This window comes from Merops nubicus, unplaced genomic scaffold, assembly GCF_000691845.1.
Source record: "Merops nubicus isolate BGI_N331 unplaced genomic scaffold, ASM69184v1 scaffold22800, whole genome shotgun sequence".
In the NCBI taxonomy this organism is placed as follows: domain Eukaryota; kingdom Metazoa; phylum Chordata; class Aves; order Coraciiformes; family Meropidae; genus Merops; species Merops nubicus.
Genome location: NW_008581168.1, coordinates 5,725 through 17,628, shown reverse-complemented (window position 1 = coordinate 17,628; position 11,904 = coordinate 5,725). Strand labels below are relative to the sequence as shown.

Below are 11,904 nucleotides of genomic sequence, written 5' to 3'. Positions count from 1 at the left end.
GGCGGTGGAGTCTCCTGCTCTGGAGAGATCCCAAACCCACCTGGCTGTGACCCTGGGCACCCTGCTGTGGGTGACCTGCTGGAGCAGGGGGGTTGGATAAGATGCTCCCCAAATGTCCCCTCCAACCCCACCATGCTGGGATTCTGTGGTGTCCACCAGTTAGTTGTGCAACATGGACAGGACAGGGAAAGTGTTGCCCTAAGTCCTTTGTATTTGCAGTTGTTACAAAGCAACCTGCAACTACCTGAGACTGAAAAGGGAGCCAAGGTCTGTCCTCTGATTAGTGACCTGTCATGGGGTAAACCCAATGAAGAGCCCAGGGTCCCCAGGCACAGAAAATCTAAACGTGTGCCACCAGTCAAGTGTCCAGCCTAGCTTTTAACAGCAGGCTTGATAAATGCAGGTTTTCATTGCACAGTGAACCCTAACCACACAAAAAATAAAACTCTCATTACATATTTCCAGCAAATGAGTCTGGGATTACTACCTTCCTCATTAAATATTTCAAAGAAAATCTCTTTCTCTGATGTTGTTCTGGTACCTAATTGCCAGAAATAATGACCTGGTAATCAGGTTTTCTAAACTGAAGGCTGAGAACAAGTTCATTTACAGCAACCCCTTTTGGTGGCTGGAGCTCTGAGCATTTCTAACAGTTAATTTTGCTGCCAGAATAAATTCATTTATTCGCCATACAGCTTGCAGAACGAGACCATTATAATCCAATTCCCCATTGCCTTTTACAGCCCGTGAGCAACACTCACTGTTAAAGCACATTGTGTTGCCTCAGCCCAAGAAAGGTACGTGCTAATTATAGTGTTGATTTGCAATTAAAATATACATAAACTAACCAATTTTTGCACAACAGATTCAACTCCTTGATAGTGGTTTACTATTTTATGTTCCAAAGCAGAAACTTCTGGTTTGAGACATTCCTGGGGATTTTTGCTCCACCTCAGCATGTTATGTATTATGTTGTGTCATGGGTACATCAGTTTGGGGTAAAACCAGCCAGAAAACCCAGAGGTATTTGGTGCTATCTAAAGGGTGTTGTGTTGTTAAAAGGTTTGTAGGTCTGCAAAGAAACCATCTGTTGGAACAAATGGGCTGTGGGGTGTCCTTCAGAAAAGGAGGAGGTCAGGCAGCAGTAGTGGGATCAAAAAATCCCAAACTGGCATTGGAAGGGACCTCTGGAGATCATCTTGTCCAACCCCCCTGCTCCAGCAGGTCACCCACAGCAGGGTGCCCAGGGTCACATCCAGGTGGGTTTGGGATCTCTCCAGAGAAGGAGACTCCACAGCCTCTCTGGGCAGCTGCTCCAGGCTCAGGCACCTTCACAGAGAAGTTGTTTTTCCTCTTGTTCAGACAGAGCCTCCTGGGCTCCAGTTTGTGGCTGTTGCCCCTTGTCCTGTTGCTGAGCACCACTGACAAGAGTCTGGCCCCAGCCTCTTGCCCCTTCCCACCCTTTAGATATTGATCGACATTGATCAGATCCCCTCTGGATCTTCTCTTCTCCAGCTGCACAGCCCCAGGGCTCTCAGCCTGTCCTGGGCACAGAGATGCTCCATGCCCTCAGCATCCTCTGGACTCTCTCCATTAGCTCCTTGTCTCTCTTGACCTGGGGAGCCCAGAACTGGACACAGCACTCCAGAGGTGGCCTCACTAGGACAGAGCAGAGGAGGAGAATCTCCTTCAATCTGCTGGCCACACTCTTCTTATTGGACCCCAGGAGACCGTTGGCCTTCCTGGCCAAAAGATCACTCTGCTGGCTCATGGTTAACCTGTTGTCCACCAGAACAAAGCAAAAAAGCCCAAGGAATGGGTGCAGAGCAGCTGTTGGGCACTATCTCCCCAAGTCTGCCTGGGCTTTTATTGGGCTTTGAGTCCCTCAGCTGAGCTCTCCTCCCCAGCATGGGCCAACAGCATCTGCATGGGGAGCTTGTTCCCAGCTGATCTTCTGCACCAGCTGCTCCAGGCTGGATCCTCAGAGAGAAAAGAATTGCAGGGGCTCTCACAGCAGACACGTGCAGTTCAGCTCCACGGGGATCAAAGGAAATAAATTGGCTTTTTCTGCTTTGAACAGTCTGAATAGACCCAGAAGAAAGAGGTGGCTGCAGGTAGGGGCTGAGCTCCTGATGGACGTGTCTTGAGTGCCCCTTGGAGGGCTTGTAGCCCCATCCCTCACCTTCCCCAAGCCTGCAGGGGTGCTGGGCACAGCCTCCTCAACCCTTCAGCCCCACAAGGTAACACTGTCCTCGGTGACAACGGGAAAACAAATGCACTTAAAGTGCTCAGGTTCTACCAGCAAAATCCTTCACATCCTACTCCCACGCTCGTGTTCCGTGCTCCCTGCTGCTTTCAGCATGTGTTTCCCAACGTGGGGAGAGGCAGTCAGCTGAATTAATGTGAGTATTGTGCCCAGCAGCTAACACTATTATGAATTAACCCAAGGTTCACCTTAACCCCTCGAGCCACTCACGGGGCTCTCTGAACGTGCAGGGGCACAACCAAAAGGCCGGTGGGGAACGAAGCAGAACTCCCTCCCAAAGGATGGCTGCAGCAGGCAGCTGAGGGTGAGGAGCTGTGAAATAGAGCTACCTGTGCTTATGAAGGTGTTATGTTATCGTGGTGAATATTTAGAATGAGACAAAGCTGATCCTGCTGGAGCTGCAAGAAGCGTGGGAGCTGCCGTTTCCTCAGCAGGTTTTGGGGGAGTGGGAGGATTTTCCTCCCAGAAGGGGAAATAGATAACATATACAAATATAAGTGTTTTATATATATGAAGAGATCTCAGGAGGCAGGCAGGTGCTGTTTGAGGCAATATGGGGAGAGAAGGAGCCAGCACTGAAAGCAGGACCAGCCACAGGGCAGGGAGGGTTGAGGCTCCAGGTTTCACACTCCTCCTGTGTGACAAATCTACTGTCTAAAGTACCAATGGATTTGAGAAACGGAAAATCAGAGATGCAGGGACACTGAAGCTAGGTTTTGATCCACCTCTGGCAGGACCCAGCCTCAGGCTGATCCCCAGGTCCCATGGGGAGGTGCTGCTGCCTGCTGGCTCCCCCTTCCCACGCATTTGGCACGTGGCTGGGCAGGATGCTCTTTCTTCTAGAAGCTTAATCTTCTAGAGACATTTTCCTTCTATCATGAAAGCTGTCACTCTGGGCACCTTGCCCACACTCCAGGCTTCCCAAAAATGTCATCGTTGAGCACCAGCAATGGGAGGGTAGAAGAAGCAGCAAGAGAGGTGGGTAGAAGGAGCAGAGCTGGAGTGCCTGCAAGCATTCCAGGGGATCTGCTGTGCTTCCCCCAAGGGCCAGGCTGGCTCCTTGCCAGCATCCCAAGTTTCCTACTGTTCATGTAAAACCAAAACTGCTTCTGCCCTCTCACCATACCCCTGGGGTGTGAAGGTGGTGGGTGCCTTGTATAAAAAGTGCTTCTTGATCCTCAGAGAAGCTCTCTGAGCTCTCCTGCTGCTGTTGCAGGATGGGACAAGCAGCTTTAAGTGCGTGGAGCAACGCTGCTTCATCAGCAGAAAGCAGATGAAGAATGTTTTCAGGAGATTAAAGACACTTTCCTGCTCATTTGAAGCTTGCCAGAAAAGCAGCACACCTCCAAGGTCCCCTTCCCACTGGCAACCATCAGTAACAGGAACAGAGAGGCTAAAGGAGTGAAGAAGAGCAAATTAGCTTCCCCTACCAACTCTTTTTTGCACAGGTCGAGCCCAGCCAGCTTGGCAGCAGCCAGCCCTGCTCTCGTTAGTGTTGTGTAATTAACCTTGAGCAGAACCAGCCCGGGAAAGCCAACTGGTGATTACACATCTCACTGGACTTTGGATGCTTCCTAAAGGGCTTGCACTAATTCCCAACGGTCAGGTCTGGGCTCCTGGAGCTCCAAGTGATTTTTTTTTAGCTCCTTGGGCATCGTGTTTTGCCTAAAGGAGAGTTAGCATGGGGGAAGTTAGTGCCCAACACCCCCAGCTCAGCATTACCCTGAGGACTGTGGCTCCTCAACACCTCACCTCAGCCAACCTGCAAGGACTGCTTGCCACCACTCCAACTTCAATAATTTGTTAGCTGTGGCACAGAGAGACCGGTGCAGCTCCTTTCTGACTGAAGGGGATCCACCACCCCTTGGAGACAGGGTCAAGAAAGCCCCTGCAGTGCCCAAAGGGGATCTGCTTTTTTGGGGACAGCCATCTCCCAGCTTCCCAACGTGTGCAGCCATAGCAAGTCAAGAGCTGTTTCCAAAACAAAGCTCTCACATCTTGATAAAGTCCAGATGCTGATTCAAAGCCTCAACAGCCACAAAGACACACAAGGAACCACCTCCTGTCAAGCCCAGAGCTCCTGGGCTGCCCAAATATTTCACAACCCCCAAAAAAATAAACCCCATCTGGTGCAAAGGCAAAAAATGCATTTAATAACAAGCAGCAGAGAACAAACAAACAATCCACTAATTCTTACACAGAAAGGAACAACACAGCTGAATAAATCCATCTCTTCAATCCACACCCAGTGGTGAGGTCTCTACCTTCACAAGAGGCTTCTGGCATGTTGGTGAAAAGCAAAAAAGCCCCATTTTACTCACCAGAGCTCAGCTGGCCTCTCTAGCAGCCACCCTCTGAGTGCAGCCAAAGCCCGTCAGCACCCCTCGGGTTCTTATGGCCCCCTCCTCCCACAGGTGCTTCCCATCATCTTCCTCACTGGGACACCTCAGGCATCACCTCTGGGGTGGTTGCACCCATCCCACGTGGGGCAGAGATGAGGTTCTGGTGTTGGGTCAAAGGATTAAGGTGAAGAAAACGACAGAGGGGAAAGCAGAGGGATGCAAAGGGGGGGTTTGCTCCCATCACCCCCTGCCAGCTGCTGGGCACAGCCCCGTGTGTGGTCTGAGACCTGCCAGCTCGTGTCCTGGAGAGGAGCTGGGGACAGAGACAGTCATGAGAGGCTGGGTTGTCACCCTCTGGTTACCCCAAATACTCTCTCTCCTGGCCAGCCCTGTGTTACGGAGAGCTGCTGTGCAAGGATGTGTCCACACCACCCCCTGCATGCCAGAACATGGCAGCAAGGGCTGTTTTTCCTTCTGACTGTCTCCAAAAGGGGGAAGAACCATCGTCCCATCCCATCCCACCCCATCTTACTGTGCTTCTTCATACCCCTCTTGCCTGAGCCTCTCCATCCCCACCGTGCCCAGGGACACCAATGCCCCTGCATTGTCACTCCCCAAAGATTTGCATCCATCCCAGGGCTTCACACACAGCCGTGGGAGCACCTGGCCAGGCTCTGAGTCAGGAGATCCACCATTTCCAAAGAGCTTTTCCTACCGTGGGTGGAGAAAACCGGGCAGAAACCTTTGCTGCCCCCTCTGGAGGCTCCCCGGGTGGTACCCACGCAGCTCCACACCCAGGGGTAGGTGCAAAGGGCACTTGAGGACCAGCCACCCCAGCAGATATGGCCATGGAGGACATGGCATCTCCTCCAGGGGTCGATGCTGGAAGGGTGGCAGGAGCCTGATTCCAGAATCAGGGCTAGAGCACACCCAGGGTACAAAGAGATGGTTTCCTGGTTGTCACAGGGCTGCCAGAATATGCAGCAGTGACCATAAATGCCCCCAAATATTTCTCACCATGAGTGCAGGCAGGAGACACTTTCCCAGCTTCTGGCCAGAGGCCTTCACCCACCAAGGCTGGGTGGTCAACCTCCTCATGACAGCCTCCAGAAGGATCCAAAGGGCCAAAGCAGCCCCTGAGGCTGTGCCTCCCATCTCCTTTTGGGTTCCTTTCTTCAGCACACCGTGTGGACCGTTGTCCCACTGGAGCCCCCTGTTGCCACCCCACCATTTACAGCATCACCCTTGATGTTCTCCTCCATGGGTTTGTGTCTCTCCTGCCTGGTAATGGCTGTTTCAATGCCCCTGAGACACAGCTGCATGTCCCCCCAAAAGGAGGGGGTGTACAGTCCATAAATGATGGGGTCTGTGCATGTGTGCAGCAGGCCAAAGAGAAAGAAGCTGTGGTGGACATACTCTGGCATCTTCTGGATCGTGGCTGGCTGAAACCAGTACCACAAGCCCAGGAGGTAGTATGGGGCCCAGCAGATGATGAAGGTGGCAACAATCACTATGGACATCTTGAGAGTCTTCATGTGCTCTTTGTGAGTTCTTGTCAAACCTGCCAGGGAGAGTCAAAAGGATAGCTGGAGGTGGGAGAAAACCAGAACACAGCCACCCATGACTGTGCTTCTGCCAGAGAGGGGAGACCATCTCATGGTCTTGTCCGTGGCCCAGAAGAAGCAGAAGACAGCAAAGAGGGGTGGTCAAGAAGTCTGTGTCAAGGGTTGGTTTACCCTTCAGAAAGTGTTGGCAGAGATCCAACGATGCTCCAGCCTGGAGCATGGTCAAGCACAGAATCATGGTGGACACTAAGGGGCAGGGACTTGCTTACCTTTGCTGATCTTCAGCTGTTCACTGATCTCCCAAACGACCTGGATGTAGCAAATGATTGTGATGCTCAGGGGGTGATGCAGAGGCTGGTGGAGGTGGACATCTTGTAGACGGTCTCCTCTCAGTGTGCTTGGAGGCTCCTGTGAGTAATGAACTGGATGAAGTTCCCTCCTGGGACTGTGTGCAGGTGGAAGAAGAAAAACTGAAACTGAGAACCAAATAGTGACTCAGAGAGGCTTTGAGACAGGGCACCATGTCCTGGAGATGCTCCTGGCTGTGCATGGAGAGCACCTCCCTGCTGCTCTTGGACTGGGAGAGGTGCTCTGGGCATCTAACTCATGGGTGTGTCCAGATGGTGGGATCTGCCACCTGCAAAGTCCCATTTTCTGGCCATACCACACGTTACTCTGGTCAGAAGCTGCTCAGGTTTGTCTTGGTCTGCTCCAACATGTTTTGCAGTGGTGAAAAAAGGAGAAGATAGGTGCACAAGGAACAAAAACCAGCAGACCCAGTGTTTTGCCCAAGCCCTTATTGACTTGGATGGACCCACGTCAGCATGGAGGAGCCCTTCTCCAAAACCAGCCGTGCTGGGTTCAAGGACTCGACCTCCCAAAGGGGCTTTGCAAGCAGAGGTGTTTGGAACCCCCGTGGCACTTTCCATTAGTGTGCTAAACCTCAGTGGTCCACCTCCATCTCCAGCGCTGGATCCAGGGCTGTGGATGGAGGGTGGGAGCACCTGAGGGTGGCCAGGAGGGAAGAAGGAGGATCCCATGCTGTCCAGGAACTGACAGTGGCTCTCAGAGGGGATCATGGTGTCATTTAGGAGTCTGGACCTTCCCAGGACCCAGGCAGCACCAGCTCAACACCCCTGTCCCTTTTGCCTTCAGGAGGCAAAGCAGGAGGAGGAGGTGTAGGCAGAGACACAGCCAGGGTGGGTATGGAGCAGGAGATGAGCAGTGTGGTGATCCCCCATCATTTGATTTAATCGCCCTTTGTGCCCAAGCACAACCAGCTTGGGGACAACTCATACTTCAAGGGCAAGCACTCCCACCTCCTGGGGACGTGAGCTCAGGAGCAGGCAGGGTACATTTCTAACCTAAACCCTTCTGGTTTGCTGCTCCCCAAATAAAGCATTCCCCACCTTTGCACAACCAGCACGAGCAGCTGAGATCAGCCCTGCTCCCCAGCCCTGCAGGATGGAGATGCCAACACCTTGCAGCAAGCCACCCTCCTCCAGCCCCAAAGACCAACCCAACGGGAACCTACCTGGCATATGCACACCCTGACACCAGGAAAAGATGCTCCTTGTCTTTCCCAACGGGTCTCCCACCACCACGGTGCCCAGCCAGGATGCTCCAAGCCTGGCTTGACATCACATCCCTGCAATGAACCCCTGGAAGCAGGAAAATTTCCCCTTGCTGGCGGCCAAGCCGGGAGCTACGCTGCTTTTAGCCCAGGCATCCAGAGATGGCAACGCTGCTGCAGACAGCTGTGCTGGCAAGAAGTGGGCACCTACAGCAGCCTGGCTGGGGCAGCTGCTGGTGTTTCACCCCAGGAACCCCTGCCCCTGTGGGCTTCACGAGCTGCCCGCTTCCAGGCTTCACAAGCAGGCAGCAGGTTTGATGGCAGAGGTGCCGCATCTCAAGAAAGGGCCAAAATTCAAGGTGTTGTGGCCAAATGGGGCCCCAGTGGGGATAAATGCCAACACTCCCTGCATTGGATTTCTATAAATACAGGAAAATGAGTTAATTATCCCTGGAGTTAGTGATGAGCATCCCTGTTGCTCAGACAACCAGGAGACTCGCAGCACACACAGACCCCCCCCCACAACGATGCTCCAGGACCACACGGGTCCATGGGAGCCCCACAGATGAACACAGGTACGTGCCTGGACTGGAAATGCTGTGAGGGGGGAATTAATAAGGAGAAACTTGGGTCATTTGGGCATTTTAATGAATATGCAACTTCTTTTTCCTGCACTCTATCAGCTCCCACCTTGTTCTTTTTCTGTCTCTTCCAGCACAAAGCAGTGAGAGCTCAATGTGCAGCTCGAAACCCTGCGAGGGAAAAAGAGCTCACAAGGGCTCAATAAATACAACGTACAATGCAAGGCCAGGGAGGAAAACTGAGGACAGCCTGCTCCTCAGCCAGTAAAAGAAAAATGGCACAGCAAAAAAATGATATTTTTCCTCTTTGTGGGTTTAAGAGTCAAATGGTGTGGCAGAGAGGTGGGGTCCTGAGACCCAGCAGATGCTGCAGCTGGACGCCAGCCCTTGAGGCATCAGCATCCATCGGTCCCCTCAACCCTCCACTGCATCTATTTAACCACTGAAAGGGACCAGGCTGGAAACTCTGCTCAGATTTATACAATTTATATATTCCAAGTGCTTTACATCTGAGGGGAAAGGGAAAAGCAGAGGGCAGAGAAGGGCAGGCACCCCATGAACACCAGCCACCCCATGCAGGAGGGACCATCTCCATCACCTCCTTACCTGGCCAGACCATCACCTGCTGGTGCTGTGGGAATGAACCTGGTCCCCGGGGGAGAAAAAAGACCCAGAAACCACAAAGACATTGGGTGGAAGCCCATTTCATTACAGCAGCCTCCTCCTTCTCGCATTCCCCTCCTGGTTAAAGCTGAGATTCATTTGGCCCCACACGCTCATCTTTATTTTTCCTTTCATTTAACATGGTGCACCTGCAGTAAAGCAATTAAATAGCGAGTCAGGAATGTGGTGGCTGTTTGTCCTCCTTCCCAGCTGGCTGCCTTGTTGTCTAGAAATGTCCTCTCCATCCCTGACTGCGTGATGCAAGAGAGGGACAGGATTTTTCTCGCGAGCCGTAAGCCTCGCTCACGCCACAACAAAGCCTTGGGCCCCTGTTCAGAGAGGATTTTTTTAGCATGCCATCACACAGAAATGTCCTGGGCATGCTTTAGCAATAAGTCTTCTTTAAAGGGTGGGGTCCCTTATTAAAATGACTATTTTTCTCCAGCGTTTGCACAGTAACCCCCTTGTGTTTTCCTTCTTTTTTTATTCACTCCTCTCCTCAAAGGTCAGTTTGGATGTTGTCTGCTCAGCAGCCTTCAGCCGAAGCTCTGAAGGCTGGTTTAACAATCAGAGGGTTTTGGTCCCCAGGATTAGGAAACAGTGTTGGCAGACAGGGCTTGTTTCCATGCACCATGGCTCAGCTTCTTCCTAAATCACCTCTTTTTGGGATGCTGCCCCAGTACATCCCTGGAGCTGCAGCCCAGTGCTGGGTCACAGGGAGCCAGAGCATCTCCAGGCATCCCCAAATAGGACTTTTCTCCCCAAATCCATACGGATCATAGATCATCAGGTCCAACCACTAAACCAGCACTGCCAGGTCCCCACTGACCCGTGTCCCTCAGCACCACATCTCCACGGCTTGGAAACCCCTCCAGGGATGGGGACTCCAACACGGCCCTGGACAACCCTGGCAGGGAAGAAATTTTTCCTAATATCCAACCTAAACTTCCCTTGGTGCAACTTGAGGCTGTTTCCTCTTGTCTTACTACTTGAGAGAAGAGCCTGACTGCCACCTGGCTCCAAGCAGCTTCAGGGAGCTGTAGAGCTGTGTAGAACTGATGAACGCTATCACCCTGAGATGCTGGAGAAGACAGAAGCCAGAGAGCCACACCAGGTAGAGCAGCCCCAGTGCAATTTTTGCACGAGCAGACCTTAAACAAAAATGCAAGTGCTGTGTTTTTCCCCCAGAATTCCTGTGTGAGTGGTGATCTCATGCAGGGAAAGCAGCACGGGATGTAATTTCCATTAACGTAACGCAAACAGGGGGCAGGGAACCTGCTGCTGTTTATCCTAATAAATCACCACCAGGGTCTTGGCTTCACAAAAAGAGAGAAGAACTTGTCTCTTCACCTGCTGCTGGGTGTTGGGGGAGGAGGAATGATTGATCTTCTTTGAGCAGAGCCATCCTACAGCAGCACCCATTGTCTGCACCCTCACCCCGAGCACTCTCGCCCCGGCCAGGTGCTCCTGCTGGGCTGGCTGTCCAAAAATTCCTCTTTTCTCAGAAAAACTTGGTGATTTCAGAGGTTTTAATGCTTTTTTTTTTGTCCCCCCTCTAATTCTTCTCCTCCTCCAAACCTCGAATTGTCTCAGGAGCAGCTCGTCCAAGGAAATTTTTGTCTCATACTGGACTCGAAACAGAAAGTCTAGTCAGGGACATCTGACATGCAATGTTTTTGTGAGTAAATACCAGCGTGCATGAAGTCATTTCCCGGGGTTAGAAATGAGCTCACCTCTGGAACAGCTCCTCTTCTTACCCAAAGTTCACAAGTCAAGGAGTTGTGAAGCTCCCAGTTTTCATCCTTCTAATTACAGAGCAGCAGCAGCAGACCAGCAGCACCGGGCCTGCCTCCAGCTGCAGGCCACGGGCAGTGGGACATCCCCCTCCATTCACCAGCATCCCTGCAGCAAAAGGCAGAGGAGCAAAGCTCAGCACTCACCAGGGCTCCTCCTGGCTGCTCACCCAGCCCTGGCCGCCCTGCCGAGCCTGCCAAGAGGGACAATAATTGCTGTCCCTCCTGGGGATAATCTGGGTCATTCCAGCCCTCTCCTAAAAGTCTTTGTTTAAAGCAGAGGGAGGGATTTCTCCTGCCCAGCGGGCTCAGTGTCTTGCTACACTGTGTCTGTGGGCTGTTTCTTGGGGGAGTGATGTGCTGTTTCTGATTTGGCTTGGTATATCTGTAGGTCTCACTGGTAAAAGCCCTTCTCCAGGAGGTTCAGTGCCATCAGACAGCGTTGCTGAGGAAAACATCCTCTTAATGCTCAAACGTGCTGCAGTTCCCATCTTTTAAGAGCCTGTCTGGTTGCTCCTGATGTTGCTGAGCCCAGCAGATCACATTGGACATCCAAGCCACAGATCCAGCCAGGGTGGTGTAAAGGACAAGGACTCCACTGGCAAGAGAGCCCAGACATCCAGAGCATCATTCCCAGAGCTTCCCCAAGTCCACAGCTTCCCACAGGGAGCAGCAGCTCTTGGGGTCTTTCCTCCATCTTTCACCAGGATATCTCAACCACAGCAAAATCCCCTTTCCCCATCTCTAAACTAGACAAGAGAGTTGGGTGAATTTACCACCCTAGACCAGACCCTGAGGTCAAGCTCCAGCAAACATGGTGGGCTTTGGTGCCGAGTCCTGTCTGCTCACCACCCAGCTGTAAAACCTGCCATAAAACCTGGCTGAAGATCTCTGCATCCCACCCACAGTTCATCTCTCCCACAGCAGCCTTGCTTCCTCGCCCAGGCTGGAAACCACAGCCGAGGGGATTTATTTGGGAAGTCTCACCCGGGACCCCAGTCTCGTGATGCTCCTACCCCAAATAAACCAGGAAAATCCCCCACGGAGCTGATGGAGGGGCCGTGAGTCCCCTTTGGCTCCAGCACATGCTGACCCAGCCAGGGCTTTCGCTGCCCTAACTG

General features: G+C 52.4%; 1 protein-coding gene across 1 annotated transcript; it reads right to left on the bottom strand.

The window, feature by feature from the left end:
- Window positions 1-5,783: 5,783 nt before the first annotated feature.
- LOC103781315 (gonadotropin-releasing hormone II receptor-like) lies at window positions 5,784-6,643 on the bottom strand (the record flags this gene model as incomplete). Its single annotated transcript, XM_008949025.1, is given in 3 exon segments — window positions 5,784-6,169; window positions 6,443-6,511; window positions 6,514-6,643. Coding segments are annotated over 3 exon segments (585 nt in total), but the record flags the coding sequence as incomplete, so codon positions are not given.
- Between the last annotated feature and the right edge of the window lie 5,261 nt (window positions 6,644-11,904).